Source organism: Ovis aries, chromosome 15 (genome assembly GCF_016772045.2).
Source record: "Ovis aries strain OAR_USU_Benz2616 breed Rambouillet chromosome 15, ARS-UI_Ramb_v3.0, whole genome shotgun sequence".
In the NCBI taxonomy this organism is placed as follows: domain Eukaryota; kingdom Metazoa; phylum Chordata; class Mammalia; order Artiodactyla; family Bovidae; genus Ovis; species Ovis aries.
Genome location: NC_056068.1, coordinates 60652009 through 60675421, shown reverse-complemented (window position 1 = coordinate 60675421; position 23413 = coordinate 60652009). Strand labels below are relative to the sequence as shown.

General features: G+C 37.5%; 1 protein-coding gene across 2 annotated transcripts in view; it reads left to right on the top strand.

The window, feature by feature from the left end:
• Positions 1–23413, top strand: part of DCDC1 (doublecortin domain containing 1) — a 476813-nt gene that overhangs the window by 291116 nt on the left and 162284 nt on the right. For both annotated transcript variants that reach the window (XM_060400033.1, XM_042233308.2), the window contains exons 18-19: positions 524–658; positions 1064–1221. In XM_060400033.1, the coding sequence (XP_060256016.1) occupies positions 524–658; positions 1064–1221 (293 nt within the window). The remainder of the gene's footprint in view (positions 1–523; positions 659–1063; positions 1222–23413) is intronic.

Here is a 23413-nt window from a genome sequence, read left to right as displayed (position 1 = left end):
GGGATTTTCCAGGCAAGAGTACTCAAGTGGGGTGCCACTGCCTTCTCCAATCTATGTTCATAGACATGCTCTAATTACGTTCTGTCTGACACTTCTCAGGTTATTAACTTACTATCTTTGGTTCTTGTGGCTAATGAAGCCCATCCATCCTATTTTGTTGTTATCCAGAGCAGAATTGAATACTCCCCCCAAATAGAGCAACTGAAAATTACATGTACACAATACATTTACCTTTTATGTAGAAATAACTCAGTAAATGTTAGCCATTATTGTCAATATATAGGATGGCTTTAGTATTTAGCAACTGAGTTAAACTTGATCAAATCAAACAACAAATTAGAAATCTTTGTATGAAAGTTATTTGTCTTGATTTTGATCTGAAATCGACAATAAAGTACAAAACTTATTAACCAGATTTTTTTCCTATTAATCTAATTTATCCTCCCATCATTCCAGTCGTATAGATTTTTGGCTGTTGCTTACAAGGCTGGTAGTACTGTTTTGTTTTTTCCCTTCCCTACAGGCTTATCCTCAGTTTGTTCTGACCTACCTAGAGGAGCTAAATGTGCAAGTAGATGTGACCCAGACAGAGTATCACCTTCACCACGGTGCCTGGACCACAGCTCATCAGGAGCATGGCAGCAGCTTAGCAGAAGAGGTCAGTGTAGTGAGCCAGAGGCAAGACAGAGCTAGATCTCTGAAAGATATTTTGAAAAGAGGAAAAATGTTTGGGTTGTTTTCAGGAGGAAAGAATGAATTCACAAATTAGTGTTTTTGATATTTAAAATCATATCCAGTACATAAACATCTATTTATATACTTATATTTATGTAAACATCTATGTGTATATTTATATAAGCATTCTTTTTGTTAAATAAATGGTGACACACTATCTTTTCTTAGGACTGCCTTTTGTTCTGGCCACATACCAAAGGTTTATGTGCTGGATGAAGAAGGCTGAAGGAACCATGAAATGTGCACTGTTAAATTTTTTGGCATATATAGCTTAGACATTTCCACTCAGTGAAAATTAGCTACATAATTCCTATATTTCATTTATTAGGTTCTGCAAAAAAGTGCCAGTATTCCTGATTTAAAGCAGCTGCCAGAGCCTTCAGACACCCACTTAATGCCAGAAGGTTCTCTTGGGGAGACAGGGCAGCTGACAGTGGCCCTGGTGAAGAAACTGGAAGAGAAACATCCTAAGGCTTCTGCTCAGAGGTAGGGCACTGACAGAATGGAGCTTTATTGCTCAATGACATTCGATGTTTTCCTTCAGTTTCATGTAAGATTTGATTTCTTGAAGATTATTGAAATATCTCAAAAGCCCTTTGGCTTTAAGCACGTTGTTTTCAGGTCACATTTGATAAAGAGAGGTGACATTTATGTGTATTTCATTGAAGACTGATGTATGATATTGTCTATTAATATAAGTATACTTAAAAGGGTTACTGTCCTGGGATCTCATGGAAATATTCTGAAATAACATAATTAGTATAAGGCAGTACAGAGCATATATACTCAATTGTGAAAATATCAAAAGGTCTTAAAGAAGGGCACACTCATAGACAATCCTTTCTGTGTTCCACAAGAAGAATATTGGGTTAGACCTAGGGCTAAGTGCATGACAGATGGTCTTAAGTAGTGATAATTTAACAAATTGATATAATTCCATCACTAGAATAAAACTAACATCTATTATTTTGCTAACTGATTGAAAATCATCCTTGATTGGAAAATGGATACTATTTCTTCGGTCTTCTTCATTTAATTGGAAAACTAAGGTTTATTATTATCATTTTTCTAGGGCTTGGTGTTGTCAAGCACAAAATGACTTTGTAAACTGTAATTTCAATAGACACTTGTTTGAAATTAACTATTGATTGAAGTACTCTTAAAGGAGTAATATAGTTCTTATACTCAGTGAAGTTCAAGATAATACCTAAGTTTAAATATTCTAATGGTATATAGAAATGTCAATTGCATGAAAAAAGATTTTAATTTCTTTTTTACAAAGTTTTTTCATCTTTATTGGGACATAGTTGGCACATATTAATAACACCGTGTAAGTTTAAAGTGTGCAATGTAACTTTATTTCAATTAAAAGCTATCTTATATTCTTAAAATTATGTATTCCTGCCTCAGTGTTCAATAGGAGGGAAATATTTTTTTCTTGCTAAAAATTGCCCCTTCAATATATTGTCTCTCTAAAGTATTTATCCCTCAAATCCTTTGATTTTGTGGTTTCAAGTAAGATAGAGCACAAACAAAATAACAAGCTTAGTATCTTACTGTTTTATAGTATGGGGGTGTCCTGAATCTATATGAAAGCCTGTGTTCCAGGACCTCCTCCTCCAGTGTTTGCTTTCCAGTTGTACATAAAGTTCTCAACTCTCTTATGCTCCCCAACACAATCACAAGGCTTCAGCTTCACATCCAGGCCACTTTCTATCTGGGTCACCAGGATATAAGTCCGTTAGGAATAGTCTTTGAAATTTTCATGTAAAACACCGGAGAGCTGAGGAATTAAAATACTGTTCTATGAGGTCGTCGTTGGTCATCTCTATAGGTTCACTCAGCAGCCATTTTTACTCTACTCTTGAGATAGTGCTGGGGTTTGTCATTATCCTGGGTTCTATTCAAGGAGGCAGTTTCCTCCTGGCCTCAGATTTCCAAAACCTATATGTGGTTTTTGTGTTTGTCTCATGCTGGTCCTCATGGGTCACTGTGCAGGAACCAAAGTGCTAATTCACCTACTTCCCGATAGTTTCCCCAACCTGGATTTTTTTTTTTTTTTTTGAGGGCTTGGGGCTTTGGGTAGTTTGGGGATTTTTATAATGTTTTCTGTTGTATCTTCCTTGAAGCAGTGTAGTCTGATTATGAAACTTAGGAGAAAATAATACAATACTGTATTAGGTAATGTGAGACAAATAAACAATGAAGCTGTTAAACACAGTTAATTTACCACAGTACTTGTTTGAGTTGTTAGAATGAAATGAGATGACTTTAAATTTCAGGAATATAGTCAATACTCAGTAGGTAGAGTTGTGAAAATGTTCTGAAAACAAATAGGGGTAGAAAAGAATTTTTAATGAAATTTGTATTTAGATGTGTGATTTTTTAGTCAATAGAAATCAACTGTTAAATATATTTTGGATCTTATTTAATAAGAAATTTCCTAGGGCCGTTTTCTTAGAGAGGGTTCCTTAGGGTTTGTGTCTCAGGATACAGCGACTTTCCCAGCCTTCTTTTTCTTCTTTTATTTTTTTTAAAGCCACAGGATTTATGTGTATTCTTTTCTCCACCCCCACAATTTACCACAATAGGTATAATTTCTGTTTCTCTCCTCTTTCTATTCCTTAACAAAGTTATCTTGAATAAACAGTTAGTACTTAGAGCAATTACTTTCCTCCTATTTTGGAAGGAGTTGTTGGGCAAAATTAGAACATGGTATTGAACTTGGCCTATTGACTGCTTTGAATCTTAGATTGTCTTGGTTAGGTTTGCATATTTTCCAAGTATAAGAGAATCAGTACATTATATTATCACAGCTTTAAAAAAGGCATAACGTTGTTTTGCTCTTATTAATGTTGATCTTATGAAATAACATCACTGCAAAAAATAAAGAAATAATGTGCATGATACAAGTTGTGGAAATTGGGAAAAAATAGAATACTAGGGAAAACATTAATGAGAAAATAGTCTGAAAGAAGCATATATAATTGAAAAGAATAAAATGATATAAATGTGTGAACTTCCTTAGAAGTGGCCAAGGAAAGAGAGAATCAGAAGTAGTCAAATTTGGGGAAAGACACAGAAGCAGGTAGTGACTAGCAGGTAATATATGAAAAGGAAAGACAGTATTTGGTAATTAATAACATATGCTGACTTTGCTTAAGTGCTTTGTGTGCCATATTTTCCAGTAACTTATGAGGAACTGTTACCAAACCAAACTTGGGTCCACTTGCCTAGATGCAGTAAAGCCCACCTGCTGACACTGGGTTGTGGCAAAGCAAGAAAGAAAGAAAAGAAAAGAAAGAAAGTGAAGTCATTCAGTCGTGTCCGACTCTTTGTGACCCCAAGAGCCTACCAGGCTCCTCCATCTATGGGATTTTCCAGGCAAGAATACTGGAGTGGGTTGCCATTTCCTTCTCCAGGGGATCTTCCCGACTCAGGGACTGAACCTGGGTCTCCCGCATTGTAGGCAGATGCTTTACCGTCTGAGCCACCACGGAAGTTGTGGCAAAACAAAGTGCAGTATTAATGCAGGGCACCAAGCAAGGAGTCCAGGACAGCTAATGCTCAAACCTTCTGATAGGTTTACATTGTTAAAGGCCAGGTGAGGGAGGGAAATTGCAAATATGTGATCAGTTTGCACACAATTATTTGATTTGTTTGATAGTGAAGTAATAGGGTGGTGTCATATTTTCGATTCTCTGGCTCTGGTAGGACTGGGAACTACCTCCTCATGGTCATCAGGAAATTAATATCTTCCATTTGATGGGGGTTTATCATCCACAAAACAAGTCAGGAAATGTGTTCCAGATACTATTATCTAGGTACTTCAGAGAACTGAAACAGAGGATATGGAGGGGAAGAGTCTATCACAGGAAGACCCCATAGGGTCCTGCTCCATTACAGTATGTAAAACAGAGGTATTAATCTCTGTTTTACTGATAAGGAAATTTAGGTATAGAGAGAATAAGTTATTTGGCTGAGGCTTCCAGCTGTTAATGGCAATTTAAGGCAGGTCTATTCACACCTTAAGTGTTCCTCTTAGCCTCTATATTGTTATGCCTGACCATTCATGTACTCATCTTAATGATTATTCCACATTTTTAGCCTTTCAAATGGGGCTTATTGTTTTGACTGGATATCTTAGAAAGGAATCTTTAAATAGGGTGGAACAATGATAAAAGATTTATCAATATATGCAGCTTTCAGTGAAGACTAAATAAAAGGTAGAAAATATTAAGGGAGACTGTAAACCGCTGATTTCTTAGGTTTACTGATTTAGAGGCTTGAACTTGAATGGATTTGAGATTTTAAAAATCCTCTTTCTAATAACATAACTATAACTTGTCATGATTAACCAAGGTATTTCACACCTTGAGTGGTGGTTCAGTTCAGTTTTGTATGTACTAAATTTGATGACATGTAAGAGCTGTCATTTGTTGAATACTTAGCATATGCCAACTGCTATTCTAAGTACTTATTTATTCTTGTAACAATGTGATAGACTGATCTACTTATTGTCATAATACCTGATCCATAAATATGTAGCCACTATGGCTCAAGAGAGGTTTCAGGATGTGTCCAGTCATATAGCTAGTTAATGGGAGAGATGGGATTTGAACCCATATCCACTTGGCTATAGACAATGCTCTTAGCCACTGTTTTATTCCTCATTCCTAGTAACTTTTATTGTATTAATTTCATAACAGGATAGAAAGTCATCATATGAGTAGCCATAAAGTCATTGCTAAAATTTTATGTGTATTACATCATAAAAGATTTAATTAAACTATTGCCATTTTGATTGATATATTATTTTGAATTATAGCCTTAAAAAACTACAACAATCGTCACAAACCAGGTCATCTACAGAATCATTTAATTTAATTTACATTTCAAATGTTTACAGAAAGCAACTAATTTTTTACCTTTTTTTTAATGTGAAAAAATTCTTTTTTCCATTAAAGAGAAAGGAAAATCTTCTACTGTGTTATGCTTTTCATGTAAGATTCTTAGTATATAATAGGTTATATTTTTTGTTTGATTGAAAACATTTGCTTCCTCTATTAGTGAGATACAGCAATGCAGCTCTCTTCTTACTTGGGTAAAGTAAGTTGTGTGTACATATAAGTCTAAGTTTAGTCCAAAGTAAAAATAAATGCCATATTCTGGCATCTTTGAGTATGTGGAATGTGTTGTTTACCTTAGTTTATCCAATGGAGCCCTTTCCTCTTATTTAAATTGAATAGGGGGTGGGGAAGGATTGGGACAGCCAACAAAGCACACTGACCCAGCTTGTCACCCAGTGACCTGTGAGAAGGAAATAATGAACTGTGAGTAGCTGTCATCTTAACTGCTTCTGACAGTTTGCCTTTGGGCACATCTGTGTTAGTTGCATTGGAAAGGCCTTTGTTCTTTTCCCACTAGTGACTTTGTGGAGCGCTGAGGGGTTTGCTAGCTACTGTACTCCTAACCAGCCCCTGCCTTCCCAGGGAAGCAAGCAGCTGCCACAGATCACACTGACATTTCTCTTCATGACTCAACTTGGCATGTGCTTCATTCTTTCCAAAGAGAACAGATATTTAAAAGTTCTTTTTTTTTAAAATTTAAAATGTACTTTAATGTCTCATGAGTTTTCCTTCTACTAAGAAAGCAAGTAATAAAATACATTTATTGTTTTCATAGTTTTCTATATAAAAAGTAAAGAAAATAGATAACCTACCAGATGGGCAGGTGACCTGAAGGAAAGATATCAAAACATTAACAGTTGTTAGTTATTGGGTTTGAAATTTTTGTATATTGTTTATTTTTAAAATTTTAATGATTGAATATTATATTTGCAAAAGGACAAAGATCAGCATATGTTATTAAAAGCATCTTTCATGTAAATGCTTTATTAGTAGGAACATTTAAACTAGAATAGGTAAGAATATGCTATATTTGGTGCAGATAATTCCACTTCTACTTTTAAGATGTTTCTATCTAATAACTTAAACTTTAAAATATTGTGATATTTACATTTTAAATTAGCCTAGTGCATAAAATTATTATAATCATTAGGAGAGGTAATTCGATAAGAAACAGGTGCTTCTGTCCCAGGGTTTCCTGAAGTTATCGCTACTATTTCAATCATAACAAAGGCAGAACATCGTGAATAATGTGCATTATACCCTATGAGAATTGTTTAAATTAAAATCAAAGCTTAATTTATAATATGTAATTCCTGAATCAGTTTTAAAGTCTTATTTACATTTTTACAATTGCTATAAAATCCATCCTCCTACTGTAATTAAGTCTGGCTGCAATCAACATGGAAGAAACCCTGAGCATTTGGTACTCAGTTTTTTATACTTACTCTTCCAATAGAATATGAATCCAAACTATCCTGCATTGGTCAATTTTTGTAAGGTTTTCTTCCCCTTGATATTAATAGAATAGAAGAAATGAAGCTTGAAAGAACTGACATGCTTGTTCCCGCATTCAAGTTTTTTCTCTCTTGGTAACAGGTTACAGATGCACTAGCTAGCAGAACTATTATAATCTTCTGCTTTTCAGAGAAAGGTAAATTAGCAGTAATGAGAAATTCTTTAAGCGAAAAAATAATGATCATGTCTATATAATTATAATTTGTAGAAAATTAAAAATTGAAAGACATTGATTTTCTTGAGTAGTCAATAGCATATGATTTATTACTTTATTAAATCATTTATGTAGTTTTGCATATAGTTGATGGTAATCTATACCATCTTATTTGATTAGAACATTCTCATTTTGTTTATCACACATCAATACAATTTTTGTAGAGACAGTGAATGTGCCGATCAGTTTTGATAATAGCAAACTCTTGTCTTTTTAAGTAAAGGGGGATGTTTAAATTGCTACACTCAAATTCTTATTTCTAGAATGCTTATTTACATTAGCAAATGTAAACATAGTAATTGCCTGTGATATTCACTAAATCCAATTACGCTTCCCAGGAAATAAATCTCATCTTAGGTTATATTACAGTTGCTAACTGTTGAAATGCTCAATTTTAAGCATTAGCCTTTAGCTCTTTTATACTATATGAGAGCATGCATTTAAGAACCTGAAATTATTGTGTTCCAGAGATGCAGAGATATGCTTATAAATTTTTTTTAATTAGAATACTTAATATCCTGATTTTGGCTGATATTATTACCAGTTTGCATTTTGGTATATTTAAAAATTAAGTCCCACATGTTCTCTGTAAACTAAAATAAAATGAACACATAATCTAATTGCACCTGCTTTTTTGAAACAAAGTCAAAATCAAGCATTCCAAAGGATTAGATTTATATCCATAAATGTGTATTAATTCAAAAATTATAAAGGCTTTCAAATAAGCATTTTATGATTAATTTTTGTTCCACTTACTGCAATGAGGTACCCAAACCTTCAATTATGCTGCTTAATTTACATTTTTAAAAATGTTCTACTTATCATTGTTTTATTCAATATTATCTATAAAGCTATTCAAGTTATGAGTGGGAAACCCTACACCTACAATCTTCAAACTTGTATCCCCAAAACTAGAACGTCTATCTTGTATTATCATAGTGAAAGTGGTAGGTAACGAAGTTCTAAAATTGGGTAATGTGGGGAGAAGACCAATGGTAGATGTATTATTAGGTTATAATATATGGAATTGTATGAGAACAGAATTCAAGCAGTCAAAGTAACCAGCAGGTTATCTTCCTGACTTGTCTGTCTCCTTCTCCCCGTCCCCTTACAATCCATTCTCCACATAATGACCAGCAGGATACGTTCATATTAATAAGTCAGATCATGGGCAGCATCCTCAGCTCCAAATATGCCAGTGGACTTTTCTTTCCTTTAGAGTGAGAGCAAAGTCTTTACTAGATGCTAAAATGTCTTACTTTACAAGGCCCATGGCATCTCTCTGACATCTTTCTCCCCTCCCTTCCTCTATTCTAGCCAGTCTGGTTTCTTTTACATTTGCCAAGTGTGCTTATAATCTGCCACTCTCTTTCCCTGCTTTGTTTTTCTTCAAGGCATTTATTACTGCCTATCCCAAGTGTATTTATTTCCTGAGTTGTCCCATTAGACTGTGAACTCCATTTCAGCAGGAAAAAATTTTAATTCACATCTATACCTCCAGGACCAGAACATATCTGGTACAAGTGTTGTATATAGTGCATTGCTGTGCTGTGCTTAGTCACTTGGTTGTGTCCGACTGTTTGTGACCCCATGGACTGTTGCCCATCAGGCTCCTCTGTCAATGGGGATTCTCCAGGCAGGAATACTGGAGTGGGTTGCCATGCCCTCCTCCAGGGGATCTTCCCAACCCCGGGATCAAACCCAGGTCTCCCGCATTGTAGGCGGATTCTTTACTGTCTAGACAATCAACATAAGGTTGTTGAATGAATGACTGAATGAATGCATGAATAAAGGACTGTGATTAACAGAAATAAGAAAATAGAGAGGGAGCTAGTCTGAGCATTCATAGATACATTTCAAGACCCTCACTGTCTGCTGGATGATTATAACCCTTCACATGTGTCAACCCAAAACTGTGCCTGACTATCACAGTGGTTTTTCTAACTGATTTCTACCTCTCTCATTTCTTTCATCCTTTATTAATGTACAGCTACTTGCTGAACATTTTCTATATTCCAAGAATTATCCTAGGCACTGGGGATACAATACTGAAAATACAGGTACACATTCTCACCTCACAGAACTGCCCTAACAGAGTCTAACAGAGAAGAGAGATATTAAACAAATCACTACAATAAAAGGAGGATGGTAAGTATATTATGGGGAGAAAGAGTAGGAAATGGCTACCCACTCCAGTGTCCTCACCTGGAAAATCCCCCCAAAACAGAGGAGCCTGGTGGGCTGCAGTCCATGGGGTTGCAAAGAGTCGGGCACGACTGAGTGACTAACACTTTCACTTTCACTTTAGGAGAAAGTAGTTAATCCTGAATACTCTTCCCTGGTGATATGCTTTTGAAATATGGCTCTGAACATCTCACTCACAGACTGACAATTCTTCAGTGTTTACTAGTTTCCTGCTAAGTTAAGCTCCCTGCGAAGCATCAACTGGCAGACCCGCCACACTCTTTTCTTGTTTCAGAACCTCCCTGTATTATCCAGGCCCACACTGGGCTTTCCTAGTGATTCAGCTGGTAAAGAATCTGCCTGCAGTGCAGGATACTCAGGTTCAAACCCTGGATCAGGAAGATCCTCTGGAGAAAGGCATAGCAACCCAACCCAGTATTCTTGCCTGGAGAATTCCATGGACAGAGGAGCCTGGCAGGCTACGGTTCATGGGGTCTCATAGAGTTGGACACGACTGAAGTGACTTAGCATGCATGCGTACAGGGTGACTATACTTGGCTTCTGCAGGTTTTCCTGACCAAAATGCCTTTACTTCATTTTTCCTGCCTAAAATCCTACCCTTTGCAAGGCTTGTATTCACTGATGGTTTTCAGCCTTTCTTTTTTTATGATGTATACTTTTAAGGATATAAATTTACCTTGAAGCATGGCTTTAGCTTCATTCTACCAATTTTAATGTTATATTTCTGTTATAGTTTCCATTTTGTTTTAACTTTTGATCCATGGATTTCAGAATTATATTTCTTAATATCCAAATATATGAAATATTTCTGGTTGGGGTGTGTGTGTGTGTTTGACTTCTAGATTAATTTCATTGTGGTTGAAGAACATTCTTGGTATGATTTCAACTCTGATATTTGTTGAGATTTGCTTTATGGACTAAAGCAAATTTTGAAGTTTTTATAAGTGATCCATATTTATTTGAAAACAATATGTATTCTGCCATTTGGGGGCACAGCCTTCTATCCATTAGGTCAAGTTTGATAAGTGAATTTTCAATTCTTGGTTATACTTACTAATATTTTAGAGAAATAAATAAAAGCTCCCTCAGAGAATTGCATGGCAGTCCACTCCAGTATTATTGCCTGGAGAATTCCATGGACAGAGGGGCCTGGTGGGCTACAGTCCATGAGGTTACAAAAGAGAGTCAGACACAATTGAGCAACTAAAGAACAACAAAAATTAGGTGTGCACAATTTTAGAATTGTTATGTGTTTTTGATAAATTAAACCTCACATTATTATAGAATGTTATGCTTTACCCCAAATAATTCCTCTTTTCTTGACTTAAAGTTTTTTATGACTTTGTCTCAAATTTTTCTTTGCATAATATTTATTGTATCCTTTAATTTAAAAATTTTATCTTTATATTGAAAGCATATAGGTTTTTTTATTGCAGCATATGTTTTCTATCACAATTAATAGACAATCCATGTCTTGATAGTTATATGTTCTTTTGGGGCTTCCCTGGTGACTCAGAGGGTAAGGAATCTGCCTGCAATGCAGGAGACCTATGTTCAATCCCTGGGTTATAAAGATCTGTTGGAGAAGGAATGGCTACCCACTATAGTATTCTTCTTGCCTGGAAAATACCGTGGATGGAGGAACCTGGTGGGCTACAGTCTATGGGGTCACAAAGAGTCGGACATGACTGAGCGACTAACATACGTTCTTTTACTCTTATTTTAGTGGTTGTTCTAGAGATTATGTATGTTTTCTTGATTTATCAATACCTAATATAAGTTCCACCAAAGTGGAAACAACTCTCAGGTGTGGATGTGTCTGGTGGTGAAAGTAAAGTCTGATGTAAAGATCAATATTGTATAGGAACCTGGATTGTTAGGTCCATGAAGCAAGGTAAATTGGATGTGATCAAGCAGGAGATGACAAGAATGAACATCTACATTTTAGGAATCAGTGAGCTAAAATGATGGGGAATGGGAGAATTTAATTCAGATGACCATTATATCTACTACTGTGGACAAAAATCTCTTAGAAGAAATGGAGTAGCCCTCATAGTCAACAAAAGAGTCCTAAACTCAGTACTTGGGTGTAATCTCAAAATGACAGAATGATTTCTTTTTGTTTCCAAGGCAAATCATTATATCACAGTAATCCAAGTCTATGCCCCAAACACTACTGCCAAAGAATTACAAGTTGAATGGTTCTGTGAAGACTATTCCTGGAGAAGTGCATGGCAACCCAGTCCAGTATTCTTGCCTGAAGAATCCCATGGAAAGAGAGCCTGGAGGGCTACAGTCCACAGGGTCGCAAAGAGTCGGACATGACTGAAGCGACTTACCAAACATACACTCACATGAAGACCTACAAGAATTTCTAGAACAAACACCAAAAAAAGATGTCCTTTTCATCGAGGAGGATTGGAATGCAAAAGTAGGAAAAAAGAGGTACTTGGAGTGACAGGGAAGTTTGGCTTTAGAGTTAAAAATGAAGCAGGGCAAAGGCTAAGAGAGTTTTGCCAAGAGAAGACACTCATCATAGCAAATACCCTCTCCCAACAATACAAGGGATGACGCTATACATGGACATCACCAAAATGGTCAGTACATAAATCATATTGATTATATTCTTTGCAGCTGAAGAAGGAGAAGCTCTATACAGTCAGCAAAACAAGACCTGCAGCTGACTGTTACTCAAATCATGTGCTCCTTATTGCAAAATTCAGGCTTAAATTGAAGAAAGTAGGAAAAGCCACTAGACCATTCAGGTATGACCTAAATCAAATCCCTTATGATGATATGGTGCAAATTACAAATAGACTCAAGGGATTAGATCTGATAGACAGAGTGCCTGAAGAACGATGGACAGAAGTTAGTAACAATGTACAAGAGGTGGTGACCAAAACTATCCCAAAGAAAAGGAAAGTGATTGTTTTGCAAAAAGGCAAAGTGACTGGAAGAGGCCTTACAAGTAGCTGAGAAAAGAGTGTCAAAAGGCAAAGGAGAAAGGGAAAGATATACCCAACTGAATGCAGAGTTCCAGAGAATAGCAATGAGAGATAAGAAAGCCTTCTTAAGTGAACAATGCAAAGAAATAGAGGAAAACAATAGAATGGGAAAGACTAGAGATCTCTTCAAGAAAACTCGAGATACCAAGGGAATATTTTATGCAAAGATAGGCACAATAAAGGACAGAAATGGCAAGGACCTAACAGAAGTGGAAGAGATAAAGATGAGGTGGCAAGAATACACAGAATTATACAAAAAAGGTTTTTATGACCCAGACAACCATGATAATCTGGTCATTCACCTAGAGCCAGACATTCTGGAATGTGAAGTCAAGTGGGCCTTAGGAAGCATTACTACAAACAAAGCCAGTGGAGGTGATGGAATTCCAGCTGAGCTATTTCAAATCCTAAAAGATGATGCTGTGGAAGTGCTGCACTCAATACGCCAGCAAATTTGGAAAACTTAGCAGTGGTCACAGGACTGAAAAAGGTCAGTTTTTATTCCAATCCCAAAGAAGGACAATGCCAAGTAATGTTCATACTACTCTGCGATTGTGCTCCTTTCACATGCTAGCAAGGTAATGCTCAAAATCCTTCAAGCCAGGCTTCAACAGTATGTGAACCAAGAACTTCCAGATGTTCAAGCTGAATTTAGAAAAGGCAAAGGAACCAGAGATCAAATTGCCAACATTCACTGGATCACATAAAAAGCAAGCCAATTCCAGAGAAACATCTTCTTCTGCTTCATTGATTATGGTAAAGCCTTTGACTGTGTGGATCACAACAAACTGGAAAATTCTTAAAGAGGTGGAGTACCAGATCACCTCACCTGTTTCCTGAGAAGTCAGTATGCAGGTCAAGAAGCAACAGTTAGAATCTCACGTGGTACAACAAACTGGTTCAAAATTGGGAAAGCTGTAAATTGTCATCCTGCTTATTTGACTTATATGCAGAGTAGAGTACATAATGCAAAATGCCAGGCTGGATGAATCACAGCCTGGAATTAAGATTGCTGGGAGAAATATCAACAATCCCAGATATGTAGATGATACCACTCTAATGGCAGAAAGTGAAGAGTCCATTAGCCCATAAGAGTAAAAAGACAGGATCAAATTCAATACGGTTGTGAGAGATGGAAGGACTTTGCCTGTTTATATAATTTATAAGAAGTGGATCAGACAAGCAGAAACTTCTCTGAATAGGAAGAGTGAGAACTAAATTCCTAAATTTGAGATTAGCTTACCTGTTTTACATTTAGAAAAATGTGTGTGTGTTGTGTGTGTTTGTGAGACATAAGTCTCATATGATTATACTTACAAGTCATAAAATACTTATGTGATTTACTGGGATGCCATATTTCATTATTCCAAGGTTAAATGTGTTTATATATATATATATATATATATGGATATACATATTTATGGATATATATATGGATGCTGCTGCTACTGCTGCTAAGTCGCTTCAGTTGTGTCCGACTCTGTGCGACCCCATAGACGGAAGCGCACCAGGCTCCCCCGTCCCTGGGATTCTCCAGGCAAGAACACTGGAGTGGGTTGCCATTTCCTTCTCCAATGCATGAAAGTGAAAAGTGAAAGGGAAGTCGCTCAGTGGTGTCCGACTCTTAGCGACCCCATGGACTGCAGCCTACCAGGCTCCTCCATCCATGGGATTTTCCAGGCAAGAGTACTGGAGTGGGGTACCATTGCCTTCTCGGATATATACGGATATATATATATATGGATATATATATATATATATATATCCATATATATGGTCTCCTGCACTGCAGGAGATTCTTTACTTTCTGAGCCACTGCTTAGTGGCTCAGATGATGAATCTGCCTGTCAATGCAGGAAATGAAGCTTCAATCCTTGGGTCAGGAAGATCCCCAGGAGGAGGAAATGGCAACCCACTCCAGTATTCTTACCTGGGAAATCCCCTGGACAGAGGAGCCTGGTGGGCTATAGTCCATGGGGTCACAAAAGAGTTGGACATGACTGAGCAACTAAACAACAACCGTGTATCATACAAGTCCAAATAATTGAGTAATCGTTGTCCTAACACATCAGTGTCACATGCTACTGTAGTGGTAACTGCCTGTATTACTTATCTATTGTTGAGTAACAATATACCAGAAACTTAGCATCTTAAAGATTGAAGTGTGATTAACTGACAGTCATATTAGTTTCAAGTATATAGCAAAGTGATTCAGTTATACATATATGCTTTATATATATATATTTGGGGCTTCCCTCATAGCTCATTCAGTAAAGAATCTGCAACCCACTCCAGTATTCTTGCCTAGAAAATCCCATGCACAGAGGAGGCTGGTAGGCCACAGTCCATGGGGTCACAAGAGTTGGACATGACTTAGTGACTAAGCCACAGAAGCCACACACACACACACACACACACACACACACACACATTTATATATATTCTCTTGCAGATTCTTTTCCATTACAGGTTAGTACAAGATACTGAGTAAAGTTACCTATGCTATAAATTAGCTATAATTATACTATATATTTTATATATAGTATAAAATAGTTTTCTGAATGTTGAGCTTTTTCACTCTCCTCTTTCACTTTCATCAAGAGGCTTTTTAGTTCCTCTCCACTTTTCTGCCATAAGGGTGGTGTCATCTGCATATCTGAGGTTATTGATATTTCTCCCGGCAATCTTCATTCCGGCTTGTGCTTCTTCCAGCCCAGCGTTTCTCATGATGTACTCTGCATAGAAGTTAAATAAGCAGGGTGACAGTATACAGCCTTGATGTACTCCTTTCCCTATTTGGAACCAGTCTGTTGTTCCATGTCCAGTTCTAACTGTTGCTTCCTGACCTGCATACAGATTTCTCAAGAGGCAGGTGAGGTGATCTGGTATTCCCATCTCTTGAAGAATTTTTCACAGTTTATTGTGATCCACACAGTCAAAGGCTTTGGCATAGTCAATAAAGCAGAAATAGATGTTTTTCTGGAACTCTCTTGCTTTTTCCATGATCCAGCGGATGTTGGCAATTTGATCTTTGGTTCCTCTGCCTTTTCTAAAACCAGCTTGAACATCTGGAAGTTCACGGTTCACATATTGCTGAAGCCTGGCTTGGAGAATTTTGAGCGTTACTTTACTAGCGTGTGAGATGAGTGCAATTGTGCAGTAGTTTGAGCATTCTTTGGCATTGCCTTTCTTTGGGATTGGAATAAAAACTGACCTTTTCCAGTCCCGTGGCCACTGCTGAGTTTTCCAAATTTGCTGGCATATTGAGTGAAGCACTTTCACAGCATCATCTTTCAGGATTTGAAACAGCTCAACTGGAATTCCATCACCTCCACTAGCTTTGTTCAGACTGAACTGAACTGAACTGAACTGAATGTGTATATGTTAATCCCAATCTCCTAATTTGTCCTTCCCACTCCTCCCCATTATCCTCTTTGGTAACCATAAATCACTATGAGTAATAGTGATAATCCCATTGTTTTGAGGCTGGTTCTTGGAATTGTGCTAGCCATATATTCAGTACTGCTCAAGATGGATAAGCTTCTGTCATGGCTACAGTCTGGTCATTGTGCAGTTAGCACGAAAAACCCTTTGTTGGCAGTTATAGTGTTTGTGAAACAACTCAGATATTCGCATCAAATGCAGTAAGATTGTGTGACTCTATTGTCCTAGTGAATAGCATCTTGAACCTGCTCTTTTGTGACTTGGGGAATGCTGGGAGACTTTGGCTCCTTTACAAACAAGTGGCAGGGGACTTGAGGGGGCCTTTGTACTTGGAAAGGCTCCACAGGGCTCTGCTTGGTTTCATATTCAATACTTAAACATATAAGCTGCATAAGGAGAAGGACTGTCCCATCTTTTCACCCATGTATGCTCAGAGCCTGGAATATCTCTCTATATAGACAAGACAACTCAAAAAATACTGTTGAATGAATTAATGATTAAAGCTAATGACATAAGCCCAAGTCCCCCAAGCTCTTTAAATGCAATATTGCCATGTGATAATGCTGCAAGGAGATCAAATCAGTCAATCGTAAAGGAAATCAACCCTGAATATTCATTGGAAGGACTGATGCTGAAGCTGAAGCTTCAATACTTTGGCCACCTGCGGGGGTCCAGCCCCGGTGGATCCAGGGTGATTCGAAGGTGGGGATGGAGTCGGCATCTTTGGAAAAATACATATTTAATCACAGATATAGAGAGATTAGAAATGAATAGTGTAGTAGGAAGATTAGTGGAGAAAAAGAGGCTGAATAACTTGGATTATGTGGAATAGCATCCATGCTCCAGATGGGAATTCAGCCAGAAAAACGGGAGCAAGAAAGAAGCGACATGGGGGAATCAGTCTTTCTGGAAACTGATCCGATTTCTTTATTTTGGGTTTGCTTATATACCTTTTGTTACACATAGGGATGAATACAGAGTCACGCGGGAGTCAGTAGTCCTGACCTTTATCAAAATCAGGTGCTTCACATAAATGTATAAAAAGGTACATCATCTTCTGGCCATGAGTGAGACCTGCTGACATTTTATGATCCTTTCTTTCTGATAACCAAAAACTTATTTCTTCCAAGGGTGTTTTTTCTTAAACCAGGCACCACCCTCCAAATAAAGTTACATTCCTATAGGGTGAGGGTGTAGTGAGTTGCAATCAAGAAAGGAATTTATTTAACCCAAGGTTAACATGATCAATCTTAAAGGTTAATACTTATTTCTCCTATATGCTTAAAGGTTAATGCTTATTTCTCCTATATGCTAGTTATATTCATTATAAGGGTAGGGAACATGGAGATTTAGCAGCAAACATCAGCCCAACAAATGAAAATCCTTTCACTAATGTTCCCCTTAAGATCTATTTGGTCTTAAGATAGTGATAAAGTTACGTTTTTGCATAACAAGGACACAGTGATTTATAACAAAGCACAGTGATCTATTATAAAAGAGAAAATCCATTAACTCAAAAATTCTAGTATTGCTAACATCAAAAACTACTGTATTTCCTTTTCTATATTCCAAATACATTGATTAATATATTCCCAGGTGCCTAAGGATATGGAGGCCTGGTGGCAATCATTTACTCAAGAAGAAGAAAAAGCCCTATGCTAATTAAGACTCTCAAAATACTCCAAAACTCTCTGTGCTGTTTATGGTTAAGAGGTAGTAAACAATCATATGCATAGTGGCAGGAATATGGATAATCCTGTCACACAAGCTAGTCTGTCAGCAGAGAGGTTTAACCTGAGACATCCTTGTCCCACCCAGAGCAGGGAATTAGCAGCAATTATTGACACAACAAATGAAAAACCCTTCACCAATATAATTCCTAACCAACCCACTATACTAATAATTTCTAACTCCCCAAAAGAATTTGCCTTTAGTAAGTCTAAAACATCTCGTGCCTCTCAGATTGGGAAGCTGTAAACAATCACACGTGGTTGGACGAACCTATACAGGCGGACTAGATAACGTTCAGAGGAGTCCGTAAGCTGAAACACTCTTGTCACGCCCAAGAATTTTTATTGCCTTGGAGCTGCACGTTTACTCCTTCTCCAAGAAAAACGGTTTTGGAGGAGAGCATAAAACAGACTCTGGTTTGGGGGTAGATGCTCGGGAACAGGGGGTTTCCTGAGGCTTGGTCACGCTTTTGCATATGTCAAGCCTCCTTCCTCATGACCTTTGCCATGGGCGGAGTTCCTCACGCTGGCTCCCGGCAGCCACCTGATGCTAAGAGCTGACTATTGGAAAAGACCCTGATGCTGGGAAAGATAGAAGCCAGGAGGAGAAGGGGACGATAGGGGACAAGATGGTTGGATGGCATTATCGACTCAATGGACATGAGTTTGAGCAAACTCTGAGAGATGGTGAAAGACAGGGAAGCCTGGCATGCTGCAGTCCCACAAAGAGTGGGACAAGATTGGGCAACTGAACAATAATGCTCAATGAGAAGTCTTATTTTTTAAATCCTGAAGTATATTTTGAAATGAAATGCCTACCTATTTTCTTGATTAGCTGTTAATTTGGCATTTATGACATGCATCAGAATCTATAGTTTTATTTAGGATTTTTAACATACTATAAATACTTTGAGCAAAGCATAATTGAGATATTTTCTCCTATTCACTTGAATGTGTACAGTGCCTTTGTGTTTTATCCCATGAACTCCAGAGGAGGTGCAATTTCTTGATGCTATTGACCTATATTTTTTAGTTCACAGCTGTTTCCTGGTATAGTGTCTGAGCTCTGGAATAAAACAGGGATCAGGATGCCTTCTCCTTTGTACCATATTTTTGTTTATTTTTCTCCTGAAGTATGGTTAACTGATAAAATCAACCGTGAGGTTACCTTGTACTTTAGGACCAAGGTCTTTCAGTTCGAGGCCTTAAAGGGCTAGTCAGTTCAGTTCAGCGGCTCAGTCATGTCCCACTCTTTGCAACCCCGTGGACCGCAGCATGCCAGGCCTCCCTGTCCACCACCAACTCCCGGAGTTTACCCAAACTCATGTCCATTGAGTCGGTGATGACATCCAGCCATCTCATCCTCTGTCGTCCCCTTCTCCTCCTGCTCTCAATCTTTCCCAGCATCAGGGTCTTTTCCAGTGAGTCAGCTCTTTGCATCAGGTGGCCAAAGTATTGGAGTTTCAGCTTCAACATCAGTCCTTCTAATGACACTCAGGACTGATCTCCAATCCCCTAGTTATTGATGATTAAGTGCTAAGTGGTAAAGAATATGCCTGTGAGTACAATCCTTGAGTCAGGAAGATCCCCTGGAGCAGGAAATGCAACCCACTCCAGTATTGTTGCCTGGAGAATCCCATGGACAGAGGAGCCTGCCAGGTTACAAGTCCATAAGGTCACAGAGTCGGATGTGACTGGAGTGACTTAGCACACATTAGTACAAACTCCTTTTTGTCTTTGAGTGGAAAATATATGGGCTTTTAACTGTTACTAGTTAAAATTAGGTTTGAAATTAGTGTTTGTGTGTGCTTAGTCAGTCATGTCCAACTCTTTGCAACCCCGTGGATTGTGGCCTTTGGGGCTCTTCTGCTCAAGGAATTCTCAAGGTAAAAATACTGCAGTGGGTTGCTGTTTCCTACTCTATGGTCTTCCTGACCCAGGGATAAAACCCCTGTCTCTTGTGTCTCCTGCAGCTCATAAAAATTCATCAAATTTATGAGTTCATTCTTTGTGCCAGTTCCATGCTAGGCACTTTCTGTATATTTTTTTTATAATCTCATAAAAGTTCTTTGAGTACTTATTGTTTCTACTGCTTTTTTCCTGTGAGAAAAATCATGCCCAGAGAATTTGGTTGTTGTTTTAGGATCAATCACTGGTAGAGCTGTGATTTGCACTTTAGGCTTTGAAAGTTAAATCTATTCTTTCCACCATAGTAGTGATTCCAAGACCAGCAGTATCAGCATCTCCTGGGACCTTGCTAGAAATGAGTTCTTAGGTCTGGCCCCAGATCTAGGTTGTGACTAGGGCAGCAATCTTAACATATCCTCCAGATAGTGCAAGCTAAAGTCTGAGAACTATTGCACAAACACAAAAATGTGAACAATTTGTTCTAGCTAGGTGGATGACTGGATGAGTTAAATGACTTTCATTTTAGGGAAATATGTAATATTTATCAATTTTTCAGTTGCAGTTTTTCCTCAAAACATAAAACTCTGTCGTATCTATTTTTATAGTCCTTTATTTTAATTTTTAAATCAAATGTAATTTTGACTATCTTATAACCATATCCCCCTTTTCAAGCAGCCAACATTATTTCAATGTATTTCTGAAATTTATTTATTGCTATGGCTTGACTTATCTTTATTTTAGATCTGACAATGTTAAAATTTTCTCTTTATTAGTCTGTTATGAGTCTTCATGCTTTGGGGTTTGGTTTTAATGACTATAACCTTGTTCGAAATGCAATTAATTGTATTCTTTCTGCCACCTTGGTAAACACAAACAGGTGCCTCACTTTGTTCTTATCCCTCAGGAATCATGGGGCTAAATCATCTTGTTTTATTAATTTAACAAATATTTATAAAACAAGTAGCATGAACCAGGAAGCTTTAAGTGCTTATCATTAATAATAATATGTTGGTTATTTTTTTAAGAAGAGTGTAAATAGTCAGCATCTATAAATAATCTGTAGCAGAATACTTATTATCTTTGTGAGTATTGTATCATTTCTTATACTTTCTGTATTTTGTGTTGTTCTGTAGAGACCTTAGTTAATTTTCAAAGGCTATTTACCTAGAATTCCTGACTCATTTTCCATGTCTCTTTAAAAGCAATACCAAGATTTATTAAATGTTTACCATGTCTCAGGCCAGGACTCTATTTTCCATTTATTACCATATGAATTTAGGTATTAAGATTACCCCAAATTTAAAAATCAAGTGACTGAGAGACAGAGGGTGGAACAAGATCAAAGAACTAGTAAGAGGGAGAGTCAGGATCTGAAACAGACTAATAGTGCATCACCTTTTAAAACATCCATAACTTCTATTACATCTTAAAGCCCTGCTTAAATCATTCTTTTTCATACGTTCTATTAAAGCAAAGTTTTCACACATTTTTCTTTGACTGTTGTTCTTTGTCATTTCAAATCAAAAATTAAAAAAAAATCCTCTGATATGTAAAATTCTGTAAACCAAGCACTGGAGCCTATAGCCTTATAGTGCACATTGCTTGTCATAGAGCAGAGGTTTAATGAGTGATGAATAAATTAAAAGAATAATTTTGGCCACAACTTTTTATTTAGCATTTTATCGTGTTTGTATTAATGACTGCTGCTAAGTCACTTCAGCTGTGTCCAACTCTGTGTGACCCCATAGACGGCAGCCCACCAAGCTCCCCCATCCCTGGGATTCTCCAGGCAAGAACACTGGAGTGGGTTGCCATTTCCTTCTCCAGTGCATGAAAGTGAAAACTGAAAGTGAAGTTGCTCAGTCATGTCCACTCTTAGTGACCCCATGGACCGCAGCCTACCAGGCTCCTCCGTCTATGGGATTTTCCAGGCAAGAGTACTGGAGTGGGGTGCCTTTGCCATCTCCAGTATTAATGACTACATAACTAAATATCCACAGTAAGTACTTACTGTAATGTTGAGGATGTCAACATTTGACTGTGTGTGTGTGTGTGTGTGTGTGCGCGTGTGCATGCACGCATGTGTGTGTGTGAGTGCGTATGTGCACATGTGCTCAGTTGTGTTAGCCTCTGTGACCCCATGGGATGATGCCCTCTAGGCTTCTCTATCCCTGGAATTTTCCAGGCAAGAATACTGGAGTGGATTGCCATTTCCTTCTCCAGGGATCTTCACAACCGAGGGATTTTATCTAGGTCCCTTGAGTTTCCTGCATTGGCAAGCAGATTCTTTACCACTGAGCCTTCTGGGAAGCCCAACATTTGAAGTAATTTTTTTCAAATTATGAATTTAAGTTAAGGAAAAATTGACATGACATATGAAAAATATTTATCTTATTGTTTTACTTCTTTCAGTTTCAGCTTCTAAACTTGCCTTTCCTTCATTTGTTCCTTTCTTCTTTCTGTTCTTTTATTCTTTCTATCGAAAGAGAGACCTCTATTTAGATATATCCAAAGGAAATCACTTCCCACAATAGAATTGTTCCCCAGGAGAACTGCCCTGTGGTTAGGACATAGGATTTGAGTCAAATTTACTATCTGGGTCTTCAACTACGCTTCACTCCTAGAGCGCTATTAACCACAGAGACACATTGACATAAAAGGTGGTAAGCCTGCTGAGAGGCCAGAAGTGAAACAGGTCAAACAAAATAATTTTTGGATACTTTCCTCTTCCAAAAATCTGTTATGAAATTCAGAATTGACCTTCAGTGCATTTTACTTGTCAGTTGACCCAGAGAACCAGGGTTTCAACTTCATGACATTCATATCCCAAACAAATCATAATCCCAGACTCCTCTCCTTGAGTCTTGTTCTATTTTTTAAGAATTTGGCAGGCACTTCCAAACATGGAATCATGAATGAAAAGTTGAAATTACACTAAGGAATCATATATATTTTAGTTGATATTAAATATGTAGTAATTAAGAAAATAAAATGTGTGGTGCTTAAAAGTGAAAAAAAATATAACCTATACCACATCAGATAGCCTAATGTTTAATGCTGTGTGCATTTACATTCACTAACTGGATCAAATTTTTATTTCTGCTTTCTATTGTTCTAAGAAAACAGTAAATAAAAGACTAATGTTTGCCTGAATCATCTTTAAACCATGATGAGCAATGAGAAAGGATTAACATCTAGGAAGATAAATTTTTAAATTAGAGATAATCCTGATAAGGGGAAGAAATATTCAGATGCAAGCTAATTCCATTCATTATGAAGATGTGGCAGTTTACTGAGGGAAAACAAACAAATATTAAGTTTATAACGAGCTCACTTGGTAAGGTAAATTCTGAGTCATCAAAGGGATAAAAGACTTGATGCTCTTGGAAAGGCCTAGTTTTAGAACCCAAGTTGGCTCCTATTCCCTTTCAGCATACTCCCACATGTGCATAGTTATAGAACTGTCAGTTAGTCTACCCAGCTGCCTTAGCACAGGTTCCATTCTGAGTAGAATCCAACTTTGAACTCAGAATGTCAAAACCTGAGGACTAATAGGAACTGGCTTAGAACTTAGGTTTTCAAACCTTGTTGCTTAGAACCTCTGGATTCAGGGATGCTGGGTGTGAGCCTGGAGGGGAGACTAAGCAAGCATTTCTACTCCTCTACTTTATCAAGAGTAGCTACATTTTATATGTTGAGCTCCTGTAAAGGCAGTGCAGTGTAATGCTTAAGAATGCTTAACAAGGT